The 18,365-nt window shown below is 49.4% G+C and overlaps 1 protein-coding gene across 4 annotated transcripts in view; it reads left to right on the top strand.

Moving 5' to 3' along the window:
• Positions 1-49: 49 nt before the first annotated feature.
• Positions 50-18,365, top strand: part of LOC122366404 (dynein axonemal heavy chain 12-like) — a 126,038-nt gene continuing 107,722 nt past the window's right edge. Inside the window, exons 1-5 of one of the 4 annotated variants that reach the window (XM_043338634.1) lie at positions 50-88; positions 232-362; positions 2,239-2,547; positions 2,796-2,973; positions 17,881-18,053. In XM_043338634.1, coding sequence (XP_043194569.1) covers positions 2,390-2,547; positions 2,796-2,973; positions 17,881-18,053 — 509 coding nt within the window. In that variant the 5' untranslated portion in view covers positions 50-88; positions 232-362; positions 2,239-2,389. Of the gene's footprint in view, positions 363-2,238; positions 2,548-2,795; positions 2,974-16,524; positions 16,759-17,880; positions 18,054-18,365 lie in introns of those variants that run through there. The other 3 variants (XM_043338633.1, XM_043338635.1, XM_043338636.1) reach the window with 3 other exon arrangements.

Here is an 18,365-nt window from a genome sequence, read left to right as displayed (position 1 = left end):
GCCATAGTAACATTCCTCTGATTTCCGGTCTGCTTACTTTCTGTCGATTGCAGTCAGCTGATGGAAGAGGATGATAACGATGATAACGGTAAAATCGGTAAAATAGAAGTTCAAGATCAGTGATATGGCCGGAAATGAAAGCTGCACAAGTCTCAACGAACGAGAAATGCAGTCGGGGCAGGAGTGACTAACACCGAACTATGTAACTGATATTCACCTTCCGTTCACCAGGTAATGCAATGCTATTGCAAGGCGGAAGGTAACGCGAGGAATCCCATTCATTCCAATTCATTCTGATTCAGTCATTCATAGCTGACGGCGGATGCGGGCGCGGATGCGACGACGGTCCGGGTCGGTGACTGGTGAGTGCACTTTGTCCGGATGTTTCAGATTTTTCATTTTGTCATAACTGACCGTGATTGTAAGTTGTATTTTGTAATTTGTATAATGCCTACATATGCATTATCGTAGACGTATGATGACTCGAAAATTGAGGTGATTTAGAGTGGTTGTAGCCTGTAGGTTTTGATCATTTTTAAGCTAAGATAAAGATCGATTTTTATCGCCCCGGCCCATAGGCGGCGGAACGGGGAGGGCACCGGGGCACCGTGCCCCCTTTGATTTTGGCATTTCAACATTAGCCCTATGGGCGTTGCACGGAAAGAATGGGACCAAAAGTCGGCGGCGCCCCCCCCCCCCCCTTACTTGAAGGTGTTCCGCCACTACTGTCCCGGCCAACCGTACCTCCTCAGCCAACCCTTCATTTGGAAAAGTGAGCATGCTTCTCATAAATTTACGAGTAGTTCGAAACAGGATATTTTTTTTATAAACGGGATAATTTAGATGGCCAAAGTTGAACCTGAACGTGCCCATAAAAGCCAGACCTAGATAGCAGATGGTAGATACCAAACCAACGCGTAATGCGCTATATTAGACGGCGTCAGAGGCACGCTTCAATCCTATTTTCAGCTGGCCACTAACAAGACATGCCAAGCTCTGTTCTCTTCTCTACGTCTGTATAGGTTTGACCAAGGATACGGCCTGTCCCACGCAACTGACCGACTGGCTGCGGCTTCTCCCACACCCACCATCAGCAAGTTGACCATCTCCAATCTCAATCATGTTCATGAGTCTCGTATATCGAGCGCCGTAGCGACTCGGTTTCGAGTCGATTTCGAACCCGGGCTCTTACTACCGGGAGCCCAATGCTCCACTAACTGAACTACGGGACAGGCTTAAACAATGAGTTTATTTGTTATGATTGGAAATAGTTGTTTCAGATACCTTTTCACAGTTTATTGCTCGGTTATGAAAATGTGACAATTGAACCGTCCGTTTTCATCATGATCATTGATCATCAGAACCAATGCGTTTCTCGACCGTCCACTTCATGTTCCGGGCTTGGGCTCGAGTTTCGACGGCTCCTTACACCGGTAACCGGAGAAGACTTAGGGTAGGGTGGGGGTGGGGGAGCTCTGAGCCGTGGGGGAGGGGGGGGGGGGTCGGTGGAGGTGAACTGAAGACTATGGGGGTGACCGTTTGTGTGGTGAAGATTACTTAATACTTGGCTGTGCGACCTGGTCACCAGTCCCTCGGGATGGACCGAGCGGTGGCCGCGCTCCACCAGACTGTCCCGTTGTTGTTTTCGTAAAACATAGCCCTGAAACGGTCTTGTTGAATAGTGTTACCTATGAACAGCCCTCATCTCACTGCGTGGAAGGTATTCTTTTTTTTCGAGAAAACCGATAATAACGCGAAAACTATGCTATCTGTCGTAAGACCAAGACGCGCGAGGCTTCACAGTTCACACCGTAGATTGAGCTCATCATGGTAAAAAAAAATTCATACAGTTTGCCAACAATACACGAAAGTTTACATTTGTCCCAAAACAAGCTTTGGTCTTTTGTTGCCACACTTTGTATAAAGGTAAGTTATTTAGTGATAGACCCAATCGAAAGAGCGGAGCATGGTACATCTCTGTGCTATGAATTTCGATCGACTGAAACATAGCCCTCGAGCTATTATCGGTTTTGTCTAAAAAAAAAAAGAATACCTGCCACGCAGTGAGATGAGGGCTGTACCTACAGCAGGTCGGTCCTAGTACAGACTACAGCAGGACCTAGTGCAGCAATAAGTGTATTCGTGTTAATTTGAAATATTACTTTTTTAGATAAAGATGGCGACAAGCCTATTTAGCGTGCACATCATAACGATTTGAATTGCGATCTTTGCTGGCAGCCATATCGAAAATATATGATGAACGAAGCTGTAAAGGAGGAAATGTCTCAACACCACTTGGTAACGCGTGTCATGCCAGCAAAACCAAGCATGACGTGAATAAAGCTAGCCGAGTAAACGGATAGACCCCGAGAAGAACTCAAACAGCGTCATGGCTCTCCGGAGAAAGAGCTCCAGCTCATCGCAAGTCAAGTTTCCGCCCGTACCGGATGCCAGTCCGAGACCTTTCGCCAGAGACCAGTACAAGGACTGCTTTCTGCTGAAGTTCAGGGCAGAAAAACAAAAGCAGCTCAAACTGCAGCGACATCTGTAAGTCGAGCATTGACGTCGACATTGGCATTAACGATATTGAGTCCTTTTTTAGTGTTTTTGGCTAATTCACATCTTCATATAGTTCACTCTTTTGTGTCAACAGATACTGATTCCGTTTTGCCTGAAGAGGCGTTAGTGTTTTAAGCTCATTATGTTGCGAAGATTAGCCGTCTTTTGTCAGCAGCTGCAGCCATACCTGACCCCTGTTGCGTGGCTGAGCGCTGCCCCACGGTGTGGCCTGCCAGGGAGCTGCGCGCGATGCTGGACAAGGCGCGCGTTTTCGAGCGTCTGCAGCGTCACCCGCTGCCGTCGGGCTGGGAGCCCACGCTCAAGGAGCAGCACCACATCGGCTTCCTGCAGGGCTGCGTGCAGCTGGCGCCCATCCCGGCCGTCTCCGAGCGCTGGCTCGCCAACATGGTCAAGGTGAGTCGCGGGAGGCTGGGCACGCCGCGCGGTGTGCCGCCGGACCGGGCCCAGCCGCGGCCGACGCCAGGCACCGCCGGCAGTCCGGTCCGGTCCGCAGCCACCCGACCGCCACATTTTGTAACAATGGGAGTGGGACGTTACATCGTTTACTGCGATGCATGATGGAATGTAATATGTTTGCGGATTGCTGGAATGCATTTTTATCATATAGGATGAATGACTTGAAACCTTCCGAGCCATACAGCATGTTTTTATGAAGGAGAACTAAATCTTTTGTACATACAGCTCGCCTGGGACCAAAAAGGGCCCTATTTTCATAACCTGTCGCGCCGGCAGGTATGCATAGGGTCGAGTCGGAAGCGCCCCCGACAGGACGGTGTAGTCGGTGTACTGTACATGTCGTATATGTCGGTGCATACGACACGTCGTCAGGTGCATATGTCGGTGTATACCGATGTCGGTCTTTACCGACACTGGTGCATTCTGTATAGTGTGGTCCGGAGCGGCCCTGACAGGTATACAGCCAGGTCCAGGACGCCAGGGCACTATCTGCACGGGTTCCGGGCCCGATATTGGTCCGACAAGTCTCACCCATCACTGTTGTGAACAGTGGACATTGGACAATTCACGCTGGGGCCTACGCATAAAGACCCACGATGAGATAGGTATTACTGGATGACGAGAAAATATTTATCTTATTGAATGCAACGAGCATCCTGTGTAGAACAAAAATTAGCAGCAAGCACCAATGTGGCTAGAGTAAGGTGCTTTTAGACTTTAGTGATACCAATAACTAGCTATCATACGTAGGTAGGTAGTTGACATGAAAGGCAATTTAATATGGATCATATTTGGCGAGAGAAGAATCTTTCCAAGCCTAAAAATGAAGCGTCGGCATCGAAAGAAGCGTTAGGGTGGCCACTTTGCCGCGGTCACCCCTACCTGATATCGCCGACCTATTTCACGGAGACCGTTGTCGGGGTGAATCACCTGCAGCCCTCCGGCGACCTCGGCTGCACTCCGCCCGCCCGCCCGGTAGGTATATTGTTTGTAGGGCCGTGGCTGCCCGGTGAACACACCGTTCCGTGATTCTATCCTCAGGTTACAGAAATCCTTCTCCTCCGCACCGCAACCCCCTCCGGGCTGGACAGGCAACTTTATCTCATGCGGGGTGCTCCTTTGGAGCGGCACCGCCGCGCTGCTCCCGAGGGAGTGCACCCCGTAGCCGGGTGCAGTGAGTAGGTACAGTAGGTCTATTAAAAAAGTCCCCAGCACCAGTGGGCGCTGCCTTCGCTGAGCCGAACCCCCGTCTGCCTGTCCCATATCGCGCCGGGCTCAGGTCAGGTAGGGTCAGCGGGACCGCTCGGTCCGGCCCGCGGGCGGTGGACGGGCGGCCGGTAACGCTTTCCGCCAGCCAGCTGTAGAATCCAACAAACGGGACGGCCACCGCTCAGCGCAGCGAAACCGGTGTCAAAGAATGGCAGTAGATGTTCATGGTCACAATGATTATGAGATAGTCATTGTTAGCCCATGCTCCACAGGAATGCCTAGACTCTTACGCCCTGTTGGAGGGGAAGTGGGGATTGAGCATCATTCTTATAACTCAGCTTTGGGCATTTAAGTGGTATTCAAAGTAGCGTCAAAGGTAGCAAAAAGAAGAAGAAATACTTCAGTCAATTTTAGATCGGGTCAGAGCCAGAGGTCATGTCACCAGATGTCATCGTTGGTAACATTTTGCTTGGACAGGGTGCGTTGCGCGCACCGGTGCATTGGGTTTCCAATTTCCATGGAAACATCAACATACTCGGAAGCTCGCAACGCTAGCGTGGAGCCGAATTCATATCAACCGCCGCAACAATGCAGCAGCGCAGCGCAGCGTGCTGCAGCGCGGGACCGTGAAACACCGCCCAGGGTTATCTATGTGTCAGGGCAATCCAGCCCACGTGATGGGCTCAGCCCCAACGGAGTATGAGGTCCAGGATTCCCGCCCAGGCCCCCTGCCCCCCTAATTTCTGTCATCCTTCCCACTCTGAAATCGACCGAAAGAGCCTAACCCAACACAGCAATAAGCTCGTTTACCGCTATGTCTGAATAATATTGTCAGATTTAATTAAGGTCAACGGCTTAGCATGTAAATAACAACAACTGCCACCATCGGTATTATGAGAAAACCAATTGCTTTTCCACAAACACTTAAAAGTTTTTAGCTTAAAACTTGCATGACATCAATTTTACTAGCCTCGTGTTCCTCTTTTCAAAACGCTTCGAATGAATCACAAGTTGATCTTTAAAAGTCATTTGAAAAATTTGGCCTATGTTCATAGACATGACCTGACCAGAAATGGCCATGATGCATAGCAGGATATTAGATCCGTATCGTGGAACTTTACAAACACTTCAGATGATTTCATAACTTAAGCATGTCTATAAAAAATAATTATTACATGGCTCATGTGTAAGCTGGGTGTGTGATCATGCTTACGAGTATGTTGAACGCAACTGATAATGTTCTGTAGGCCACAATTTCTATATTTGATTTATCCTCCTGGATTTCATATTTTTATTAATGACACCTTGACGATGTCGAGAAAAAAACGTTTAGGAGATTTAACAGCCTGAGATACATTCAGTATAAGGAAGGGTCAAGGGTGCTAGATTCCTTCCGTCCTCGCTATCCTCAGGAAAAACCAATCCGCATCGCCCCTAGTCTTCATGCTTCCCTCTCTGGACTGGAGGTCACCCCACCAGCCAACCTGTAGTTGATGTCGGATCCATCCTGCAGGACACATAATCCTCTTCGGGTGACCGTTTGGGAGACGGCTGGACCGTCCTGACAGGGCAATCGTCCCACGGGAACAGTTTCGCTTCCGCAGATCACTGTCGCTGGCTCGCACAACCCAATTACTACACCAGAGCATAGGTATGTCAAAGCTCTGCAAGGGCCTTTTCAGACCTAAAAAGATGGCTCCCAACAAAACAAACAATTTTATCATTCAGTATTGTATCTCATCGAGCACCACATGTTTTCAGAGTTTTAATTATGCGTTCGGTCCAAAAAAAGCGCAGTTCAATTTTCTCCCATTGACTTGAGCTATCTCAAAATTGACCCGGCCTCATTTCTGTCAACAATGTCAAACTTGCAAAGTAAACGTTTCAAATACCTACATATACTATTGAATGCCCTATACCATATACCATATACCAATGCCCATTGAAATCGCTGAAAGTTCTAAAGCGATCGGTTAGTCGGTGTATCTAGATTGAGCACACACTGAAAAAAAAATTTACTCAGGCCTGGCATTACTCAGTAATAACTCATGAAGAAACTCAGTGAATACGATAGTGGTGCTCACTTATTGGCTGATCTAACTCACATCACCAGGGTGACTTCGTTATGCGTGATTTCTGAGTGCTTAGTTTCGTGAATTCGAACTGAGTCGGAAATGAGTTTTGCTTGGGCAAATCTAGTTTCCTGCGCAATGCATGAGTTCTCGCGAATTCACGTGCAGTTGTGCGTGAGGTACCCCCGGCTTGAAGATGCGCGCATGCGCGGCAGGGTGAGTGTCCTGCGTGATGCGTGAGTTCGCGTGATGAGTATTATAGCCGTTGCGTTCGAAAACCGCGGCGCGCGCTTCAGTCCGTTGTGGCGCGGTGACTCGCGTAGTTCACGTTGAATTGTTGAGGCTATTGTGAAATTGTGCGGGAGAGTGCAGGAGCGGGGAAGGCGTGCAGCGAAGGATGGGACGGGTAAGTTATCTGTGAAGAGCTCGGTGATTGTCGATGAAGCTTTTATCAATCGCATGCGCCGCGGAGAACAGGGAGGTGAACTGATGGACCAGCAGACATTCCCCGCCGGCGTCAGGAGGTCGGTGCCAACCGTGAACGGCGGAGCAGATCGATCGAGAAACTGAGGGATACCTACCCGGCATAGTTCGAAAAAGAAGAGGTGAGTTATGTTATATTTAAATTTAACCCTTGCATGTGTGCGGCGTTTTCCAGCTTCTAATGTGTAGGGGGGGGGGGGTCGGTTGGACCCCCCCCCTTGCCGTTTAGCCCCTGATCGAGCTAGAGCTTCGCGGAAAAAACGAGCGTGTTGCCCGTGACGAGAGGAAGCCGATGATACCCAATTTTAAGGTCCTAGGTCATTGGTTGACCTTCCAGGTCAGGTCAATGACCCAAAGTCGGGAAAATCGGGACCTATTAGAAAGTCGTAAAGTGTGGCTGCTAAGGGGTTTTTCGGGGTACTGATCACGAATATCGTGTTAGTTTTGATCACAGATGATGTCTTGAAGCATTTAGACCAGGTCGGGTCAGGTCAGGTCAGGTCAATCAGTAGGCGTCGTGACGGGTATTCGTAGTACGTGTCAACCGCCTCTGACAGCTTCGTAACATGTTACGAAGGCACCAAAACTACTTCGTAAATGTTCAAATGGTTGTTAAATTCGAATTCAGCTCCAAAAACTAGCCTAGAAACATGTAAAACTCGAAAAAGTGAACCGAGGTCACCCGAGGTCACCAAAGGTCAGTGACCTGACCTGACCTTCAGGTGACCTTGACACCCACCCTAATGCATGGGAGCAACATCAAATCACATGTTTGAACGTTTGAAACCACGAAAAGCTTGCAAACGCGCGGCTAATGCGAGCCGACGTACGCCGAATCGCGATTCCGGCCAAACATGGTCTCGGAAAAGAGGTCACAGGTCAAAGGTCATTTGGGTCAGGGTCATGAAAGTTTCAGGGTAGGTGTAAAATTGATCAATGCGATGGTATTGAAAGTTTCGTCGCGATCAGCCGCTTTTTACGCGAGTTATTCGCGAAAAACCATGGGGAAAGGGGGTCAATCCGACCCCCCCCCCCTACACATGCGAGGGTTAAAAAAACATGTTTGTGGGATAATGTTGTCCTTATCCTAAAAGAACGTTCATTTGACCCTTTTTACTTCTTTAAACAAGAACTCCGTCACGACCCGATGTTTTTTTTTGGGGGGGGGGGGGCGAAGGTGGTTTGAAGTCGATTCTTTCCATGCAGCACCCATAGGCACAATGTTAAAAATGTAAAATATTGGGGGACACGTCCCCCGTACCCTTCCCCCCCCCCCCCCCCCGGTGGTGGAGCCCATGGTCTTAATTCCGCTCGCTGAACCGTTTAAGATTCTTTTGTCTCGTTTGTGCTTATTATTTTTCCACTGTTATTATTTTTTCCGACTGTTTTTTTTTTTAATGCCTACACACATATTTTCGTACACTATTCGATTTCAGCGAGCATTTTCAACCTTCCTTACATATTAGATTATTAGATACCGCGGCGAGACGCGTTTGGACGTGACATGCTTATTTCCATTACTGTTAAGTATAACACATTTTATGTGATTGTTTCAAGCTGATTTTAATATTGGACGCCCATGGAAGTGTTTTGCGAGACTAAAACCCGACTGTTAAGGTGACCATCCGACCTTGACCCGCGCTGTGCTGGGTGGCGTTTTACGCCCCCCACCCCGCCCCCTCAGGTTTTTCGCGAATATCTAAGAACGGCGGCGCGCAGCGCCACCATTTTCGGCACACCTGCTCATACATTTGTTTCTCCATGTGAAGAAATTTTAGACCCAGGTCGTTCAAGGTCAGGTCACGTCAAATGACTTAACATCGGAAAAATTTCAATGGTCGCTGACGATCGCACCGTTCGCAACGTGCCATGGAAACCGTTCGATATTTTTGTCATTTTCGCTCAGGGAATTCACCGCTCGATTTCACACCAGTTTGAGGTAAAATGTCAAAAAAATATCGAACGGATTTCATTGTATAGCGTTTTTGATACTGTCCCATCACCATGTCTCAAGTATCAACCTTACGGCATGTACATATAAAATATATTTGCTAGTGCAATAAAACACCTCATATGTGTTCAGCTTGACGGTTTGGATCGACTGATATGCAACATGACCTGGTCAGGTCAACCTAAGGTCAAGTTTTAAATATGGCCTTTCAAGGTCTAATTATAGTTCATTCGTCCCGACGAGAGGAACACTATGCTAACGGCAAAATAAATGTCGTGACTCTTGAGTGGAAAGTATTACAGAAAACATTTTGGTAAAAACGGCTTTTTTAGAGTTTTTGCTCTCTGGAGGCTTAATTGTTGACCCTGAGGTCAAATCTGAGATCAAACGCCAGCAAAAAAAAAGTCGAAAGGGCTTTGACTGCATTTTTCCGCGGGCAGCTCTTTTGGTTCCGAGTTAAGCACCAGTTTTTCGAAAATATTGAAATAAGCAAAATTTGGCCTTTCCTGACCTCTGGTGACCTGGCACTTGACTTGACCTTAAAATTACCCAAGTATTTCCTTAAATATCTTTAATGCTTTTTCGAAAGCCGCTTACGGCGTGTTGCTACGTGGCCCAACCCCAACAGCCGAGTTAGAAGAGGGGACGTGAAGACGACCCCCTCCCCCCAGTACATCACGGTAAACTCAGAGCACCAGCACGGCGCGGTTTAACATTAATTTTGAGCTGAAGTAACTTGATAACTTTTGATATTTCAATCACCTTGCATGCCCTATAACTTCCGTTTCTCTTACTGGCAAAAGAAAATCTGACTTTTTTATTGTGTTTTCAGGGAACGGCCCATTGAGCCTCCTCTGCATCTTGGCGGAGAAGGCGTCAGTGGTGGCGTACACGGGTGACGAAAATTTGGATCACCCCTATCATAACAAGTCCGAAGAAAACGAACGGTGCCGCCTCATCGTGGAGCGAACGGAAGTCTTGTGGGGATCCATGGTTTGGAAGGGAGTCTTTTGCTGTGGGCGACGGCGCACTTTGTGCTCAGTCAACAAACGGCGCACAAAGTGCGAAACACGCTGTGGTTTGTGTGTATCCATGTGCTCCACACACCATTCAATGCTGAGCGCCAGCCACCTGTAGCCGCGAAGACTGAGGTCGAGAAGCTGGCAAAAGAGTGAAGCTGAGCTGACGTGGAGTCGATCCCCCCCCCCCCCCGACGCAGTTTGGCGTGTGTCAGAATTGAAATACAGCGCAATGCGACCGTTTCTACAAACATGTATTTCTTGTAAGGGCTGGGGCGAATAGTGCAAGACTAGACGTTGGTCGGGCATGGTATAATACAGATATGTATGCTGGTTTTGGGCAATGATTCGTTATATATTGGCCAATCCCAATATATAGACTAGCTGCCTGGTAGTGGCTGTTGTATGAGCATCATGCATGCATATTGCATAATGCTGATGCGGCAGCTGTTATCATGGGCGGCGAGCCTATACATTGGCTTGAGCCAATATAAAACGAATCAGATCAGCCGTTTCAGGCGGCGCCTGAGTAACACCCGAGTATCGTATGAGTTATCGACGTGAGTACGTCCTGAGTACAGCCCTAGTTTTCACTGAATAACCGATGAGTTCCAACTGAGTTATGGCCGTACTACCACCTGAGTTATACATTAGTACCAGCTGAGTTACATGTGAGTTACTTCCTAGTTTTTCATGAGTAATGACTTACTAATACCTGAGTTTGGCCTGAGTTGTCTGAGTAGGACATGAGTTACGCATGAGTACTTACTGAATTTTATCTGAGTTTTACCATCGGACAAAATGGCAACTCACTTTGTTACTCACATGCTACTCACTTGCAATGAGTTTTGCCCGAGTTTTACCTGCGTTCCGCCCTGAGTTTTACCTGAGTACGCGGATTTAGAGTGAGTTTTACCATTGGACAAAATGGCAACTCAGTCATTACTCAGAAAAGTGAGTAAAAATTTTTTTCAGTGCAGGAACTTTCCTTGAGGTAAGGTCACTTGACGTGACCTGGTTTTATGACCTTCAATTGAAAGGCTTGGGCGGGAAAAAATGGGTCATTTGAAATCCTAACATGCTAGAATTTAACAATAACTGCAAACACTATCCCGGCCAAATAGTAAGTGAGAAGGGAGCGATTCCCCAACCCCATGTTTAGCTCCTATAATTGAGCTAGCTGCTAGAGCCTCGCGGAAAAAAACAAGCGCTTGCGTCGTTACGTGACGCAGCGACTGGTGCCCCATTATAAAATATCAGTGACCTCTTAGGGCAGGTCAAGGGACCCAAGGCATTGGATCGGTTTTTGGTAAATCACTTCGCAAAAATGGTCGCATTATCGTCATTTCGATACAATCGTGTTTTCTGTTCTCAGACGCGTCGATTTATATGCTTTTTTGTTTAGGTGAAGCAATTTAGGATGTTTACCTCAGGTCAATGTCAAGTGTTAGGGCAACACAGGTCACGAAGCTCTTGAAAGGAAGACATGTTGCATAACCTTTGATTCGGCAAGTCTTGCAAAGTCCATTGATGGCTGTCCCGACTGGCCAGCTCATTTTGATCGGGAGTTATTGACGAAGCACTCCTACGAGCCTAGTGACGTCATAACTGACGTCACGCAAGGTGAACAATGCAAAAGTGAAGCATTAGACTTTGCTAAGAATGTATGAAGTCACGATTTCATGTGCTTGAGGCATGTATAGTTTCAGATCATTTCCGACGCCAAATTAACAGTTTCCATATTTCCCCATTATGCTTATATGACACTAAGTGCATTGCGGATATCCATCATTTTCTAACCGACAACCGTGCAGAGGTCTACTTAAGACATCATAAATAAGTGACCTGACCTGAAAACGTGGTTGATGTCAAATGATGCGGCTTGAATCAAATGTAAGGCATATGAGATGTCATCCTTCTATCATCAGCGTTGCTTTGAGCTACCGCAAAAAAATACATGGTGGCGGCATCCACCCCTTCTTCTCGGCCGGCGAGGGTTAAACCTCGCTTCGAATTATTGCAGATAATGATGCGACCGAAAACAAAGCATTTATCTGTGTCTAGAGCGGCCGCTGACTTGTTGGACAAGATCCCCAATCTTAAAGGAAATAGTTCACTTTTAACATGGGGTTTGGAACTGGAATAGCAGTTTTGTTGCTTGCGCTGAGACTAGCACAAATCAGAAGCTTTTACGGCCCAACAATCACCCTAGACGAAGATATTCCATTTTTCGTTCTGAAAAGAGTGCCTTGCAGAGGAATGCGTGCCTTGCTGAGGAATGCAGTCACGTCATCGTCAGCCAATCAGAATGCTGCTTACAGCCGATGGGTTTGTCCTACGCAATATGATTGGTCAACGCGTAATAAGCTTCCGCGTCAAACATTATTTTATATAGAATATAGTTCTTCTTATACTAAAATATAGAAAATAATCCTTTTTACAAAAACGTTTTGTTTTATTTTCTGATCATTTTGAGCATAAAAAAACAGAAATCCATAGCAAAATACTAATTTCAGGAAAGTGAACTATTTCCTTTAATTCGCTAGATGGGAATAAAATACTCGGTATGTGATACATATATACTCCTCGATTTGCCCTCGCGCTAAGTCTATTCTAATCATCACTGTCGCTTTTTTATCCAAGATGATGTCGCCGCTAAACGGGTTGTTTTGTTTGCTTGCTTGCGTTGAATGGTCATTACGGATTATTGAAGGATTATGATAAAATAGGAATGGGGCAAGGGAGGATATGCACTGCAGGTGTTTAATTTAGATCACTAAAGGCATCATTTCCGGCATCGTGCAGAGTCACTATCTTCCCCTCCTCTGCACTGCGGCATCTCCGCGCTCCACACACGGGGTCCTCACTCCACGGCCGGCCGCCGCCAACTGACCCACTCGCCGGGCGCCGCGACCTGACCCGTGTCGCTGCCGTAACCTGCGCAATAGAGTCGGGGCTGGAATCCGGGGGTTCGGCCGGCCGGCCGCCTCTGGAGCGGGGGACTTTTTTTGTAGACCTACTGTACGTACGTACCTTGGGGCTGGGTGGCCTGTCCTTTGGACGGGCTCAGCCCTGGTGACTCAGTAGGGTGCCTGCCCAGACCAAAATGTCTCCCCCTATATCCTATCATCCTCCCTGCTCTGAAATGGTCTCATTGGACCGAAAGGGCCTAACCCAACAAAACAAAACAAATGCCCGGTGAAGGCAGACGCTGCTGCCGCGCCGACTGGTCAGCTTCTCTGTCGGCGTTCGTCCGGACTCCGGTGCCACAATGGTCGAGCGACACTCTGACAATCCTCTTCTATCAATAATATTTTTACAACGAGACTTATCGAATGTCAGTACATCAGAATGAAAATGTAAGTAACACCATTCAGCCTGGAAGATCGATAAACTTGTCGTCAGCAGATATGCAGGGGCATCTCAATTGATAAACGTACCTTCCTAATTTTTCAATAAAGACTGTTATTTGCAACCGTACGATTCAGGTGAAACAAACAATCATATTCTTATTAATACACCTAAATTGACACAGTAGACGCAACTTGGTAATGTTTCGCCGCATTTTGGCCACAGCTCTATTAAACATAGGTACCACTGAGTGCCCGCAAGCAATTTTCCCAGGGAAATCGGATTGAGCACCAAGAAAAGCGTGACGCTGTGACAGTACCGTTCAACGTAACCTTATGGTCACTGGTGATAGAGCGACCCGCCCGTTCCCCGGTCGTGGTCCTGTTTCGTTTCGCCCGGTCCGTCGCTGTGGGTGATGGCGCGCTCTCACTGACCGGGGTCCTGTTGTGTGTGGCGCTGGCCGTCGCTGGGGACGGTGGCGCTGTGGGTGACCCTCTCACTGACCGGGGTCCTGTTGTGTGTGGCGCTGGCCGCCGCTGGGGGCGGTGGCGCGCTCCCAGGAGCCGTGGCACTGCCGCGGGTCGGCCAGCGCCCGGTACGGGTCTCGGCGACGCACGCGCGCGCGCCGGTCGTGCAGCCGGCGGCACAGCTCGCACGGCCACCAGCTGAGCTGGCGCGGCCCGCTGTAGACGCGGTAGTGTGTGCGCCAGGCGCGCAGCCGCTCCAGCTCTGCCGGCCGGCCCAGTAGGTGCTGCAGGTGGGCGGCCAGCGCGGCCGGGCCGGCGAACCGGCGCGCGTCCACGAAACTGTCGTCGGGCGCCAGGCGGCTGTAGTCGGCGCCGCCGAGCACCACCGGCACCAGGCCGTGCTGCAGCGCGCCGAAAAACTTCTCCGTCACATAGTCATCGCACAGGGCGTTCTCGAAGGCCAGCATGAAGGTGTAGTGCTGCGCAAACAGCCGCATGCAGAGGCCTTTCTTGCTGAGCGGACAACTCAGGTTACCGCACCTGAAACACAAGGAACGATAGTGACGCAGTCTTCAACGATGGAAAATGAAGAAAACTGCGAGATAAGACATTGCGATGCCTATTTGAAAGTGACGATGAATGGATTCATCATAAATTCATTCATTCATTCATTCATTCATTCATTTCACATGAATGCGACATTGCGGTTTTTCATCCACGTATGTACATATGTCTGAAGATAAAACATTGTGCGTAGAAGCGCGATAAATGGACAAGGAAACCGTTGCTCTATGTAGCGCAGTTTGCGTCACGCCGGACACTCACTGGCCGTAGATGTCGATGTCGATGTGCTGCTGCAGTTGCTCGACGTAGGTCTCCCGGCGGCTGTCGGTGCGGCAGTGGGAGCTGACCCAGACGACGGGCGCGGTCCGGTTGCCGAGCGCGCGCCGCCACTGCTGGCGCAGCCGGTGCTCCTCGGCGGCGCGGCGGGCGGCCGTCTCTGGCCGGCCGGGAGCCGCCGCCGGCGCCCGCCACCGGTCGGCGCCCGGCGGCGGCCGCTCGGCCAGCGGCAGCACGGCGCCGTACGGCACCGCGATGTCGGCCTCGCGGTGGTACGACAGCGCCCAGTGGAAGCGGCCCGCGATGGCCGCCTGCAGCCGGTACGGGTGGCGGCGGCCCAGCGCCGGCGGCGCCTCGCGCTCGTGCAGCAGCCACAGCTGGCCGGCCGCCGCCGGTGGCAGCTCCTCGTCCGGCGACATGTCGTACAGCGAGAACAGCACGGCATCGGCGCGCCCCAGCGCCGCCCGGTCCGTGGTCAGCTCGCAGCGCGACCACTGACACCCGTCGAATCCGTCACCGAACCGGCGCCGCCAGTTGGCGAACGTCCCCTGCAGTGGCGTGTAGAGCAGCACCGTCTTCCGCGGCGCCGCGCTGGTCCGCAGTGTGATCCAGGAGTCTGCGGGCTCCGGCGGCTCGCGGCTGGGCGGGCCGTCCAGAGGGCCCCTGGTCTGCTGCAGGTAGAACAGCACAGAGCTGGTGACGGCCACGGCGCAGAGCAGCGTCAGCAGCAGGCCGGCGCGCCACGGCGGCAGCCCGGCCCTGGCGGCCAGCAGGCGCACACACGGCAGTCTGCCGAGCGGCATGGCCGGCGTCGGGCGCCGCGCGGGGTGCCGGCCCAATCAGCGACCATCACCGCTCCGTGCCCGTGCGGCCGGTCCCTGCAGCGACCATCTCCCTGTGTGACTCCCGGCGGCGGTATGACGGTCACCGGCGGCCCCCGCTCACCACACTGGCCCTGACCGCACTGCGGCGCTACACAGCGCGCCTGACCAGCGCCACTGCCGACTCACACGGACATCAATGATGCAGCGGGGTTCACGTCCGGCGCCCCAGAGCCGGTGTGCCGCCACGTCTGGTGGTGTTCGGGGGCTGACGGTCGCAGTGTTTGGCGCATATGACACGATATGATAGGAGGCGTGGCGGACCGTGTGGTAAGCGGCGGAGACCGCGAGCAGGACTGTGCGCCGGGCGGTCATCACTAGGCACGTGCAGGCTTCCGTGGATGACACGCGGGCGTCACCGTGCTGCGTGCCAGCGGCCCAGTCTGTGTCGGTGGCTTGTGCAGCTCGACCGACATGTCAGGGAATCAGGGCTGGGAAATCTCTCATACCTTCATACCCCAGTAGGTAGCAGATATCGCTTCATTGTTCCATCAATTGTAGCAAAATCAACATTTCTCTCTTCCGTACATCATAAAGAAAAATACAATAAAAACATAAAATTCGCACATTTTTAAAATAGAGGTACCACCAGCCAGTGATCTCGTGGGCGAATAAGAACAAAACATCTGTAAGACTAACACAAGTTCAAAACGTCAGCTTTGTGCTCCATTTTATGACGAATCTGGCGGCTCTTTGTAGCAGTTTCCATTTTAGCATCACTAATTCTTCATACTCTGAGTCGTGTAAGAAAAGGTATCTGCTACGCCTTTTTATGCGCTATCTTTCTTATGAATATTGCAAAAAGGAGTTTCATTATTTGTGAAATATTCAAATAACATATTTACGAAACAAAACAAATTGTTTTTAAAAGGGCATTGTTCAATGATCAATAAAAATACGAAAAGAATCAACTCATTCTGCCCATGGCATCTCTAAAAAGCCATCTTTTATGATACAGTGTCCGGCAACGTCTTTAATCCTTTTTGATGACGTCATACACAATTTTATTCAGTTTTTAAGGTATTTTATTGTTAAAATCATACTTATATAAACTAAATTAGAGTTTTAAAGAAATAATAAACATTTTTGATAAGTCTTGTTAAGACATCTTGTAAAAAATATACAAATTACGTCATTCCTCTTTGTGTATTTTGTTGATGCATTGTTTCTGGCGCATTAGAGACAATTCTAGTTGTCGTTTCGCGTGGATAGTTCAGTTCGTTCAGTTGAGTTTGATGAGTGTTCCTGGGTGTTTTTGAATTATTTCAGCTATTTTTGCCTCTATTTTAGGAAAGTGCGATATTCCAGGCCTAATTTCAAGTGTTGCAATGACAACTGTCCCTAAAGCGGCGTGCAGTACACAGTTAAAGAGCATGGTAGTCGCCCAGCACGCAAAGCAAGATGTGTGAAGATTATAGGGAGATACCTATGATCGAATTTGCGCAGAAGGTGAGATCTGATTGAAATATTGATCAAGTAACGCCCAGAAAAGAATTTTTTGTTTACTTCTTTGCATGTTCAATTATTGTATTAACTCTAAACCTTGATTTGTGGCAACTGGCAACTTTTGTACAGCGGGTTCGGCATGCACAATGATTGTAAATTGTTGACCAGACTGAGCAGCCTCAGCAGCCAAATCAACCTGATTTCTTTCAAATACTTTCTGTCTGAGTAGGTTGATACCATCTGAATCCTGAAGTTGCTGGAATGCTGATAGGAAAATTCTAGGGCTCATTGGAGCTCTCTGGTGCTCTCAGGTGGTGCTGGAACTTGCCCTGAGAAAGACCTACAGCACCTTATTTTGATATTTGTATGCTTTTTCTAAACCTGAGTAGTGATTACCTACGAAGAGTAAAAAGTAAGAAAAAGAACATTCACAGGGGGCATAAGCAAAACACTGTATCTGTTTTTGTTTGTGCAACCAACTAAATAAAAACGTTCAAAGCTCAATTTGAGAATAGATAGAAAATTAAAGTGGAAAGCTCTGTCCAGAATTTTGATTACTTGTAAAATCATTTTCTCTAGCAGAAATGATGTGAGGAACATTTGTGGCAATGTAGCTAATAAAGAGTTTCTCGTAATATCTGGTATGTAGCAGATTCAGCATTTTTCCCAGCCCTGCAGGGAATCAGGCCGGGTGGCCGCTACAGTTTCCGATATTATTGTGTAAATAATTGATACCGACGGGTGCCAGCCTGCTCACTTATGTGTGACATGCCTGCGGTCCTTTCTGGCAGCCATGTTTGGTGCCGATGGTCCCAGAGAAGGTGACGGGTCACCTGCAGAGAGCGACCATATATAATTACAGGGACGGCACTAAGCATCGTGCCAGCTGACCGTCCCCTATCTGTCAGCTGACCGTCCCCTGTCATAAGTCCCCTGTCAGCTGACCGTCCCCTGTCTGTCAGCTGACCGTCCCCTGTCTGTCAGCTGACCGTCCCCTGTCTGTCTGTCTGCTGACCGTCCCCTGTCTGTCTGCTGACCGTCCCCTGTCTGCTAACCGTCCCCTCTCTGTCTGCTGACCGTCCCCTCTGCCCACTGACCGTCTGTCTGTCCGTCTGTGTGTGCCAGCTGATCCCGTCGCGGCTGAGCGGCCGGTACGGTCCGGCCGTGGCGGCGCTGGTCGATGAGGTACGCCAGGAGTTCACCACCCGGCTGCGCCAGGACCTGGTGGTGCGCACCGTGCCCGACCTGGAGCCGGCCGTCGAGCCGCCCGTGCCGCGCGCCAAGGACGCCGAGCTGCCGTGAGTGGCGGTCGGCCGACGACCCTGATACCTGACGTTATTTGTTTCATTTGTCCTATATTATCATTTATTTTGTTTTATACATTATACAATCACAAACATTAAGATCATTACATAAACATTATGCAATCACAAACATTGTTCTCCTGTCAGTATATCTTTAATATTGAAGAATGGATGACACTTAATATGCTGTTTACTTTAAAACGTATCCTTCACCGCTTTTGGATCATGAATTTACTCGTACTAAACGCTCCACTGACTATCCCGCAGTTACTTGCGTAGCCACTAGCCAGTCACAATTGAGTTACT

Source organism: Amphibalanus amphitrite, unplaced genomic scaffold (genome assembly GCF_019059575.1).
Source record: "Amphibalanus amphitrite isolate SeventyFive unplaced genomic scaffold, NRLGWU_Aamphi_draft 000804F_arrow, whole genome shotgun sequence".
Taxonomy (NCBI): Eukaryota; Metazoa; Arthropoda; class Thecostraca; order Balanomorpha; family Balanidae; genus Amphibalanus; species Amphibalanus amphitrite.
The sequence above is the reverse complement of the archived record's forward strand: the minus strand, read 5'-3'. Positions and strand labels throughout refer to the sequence as shown.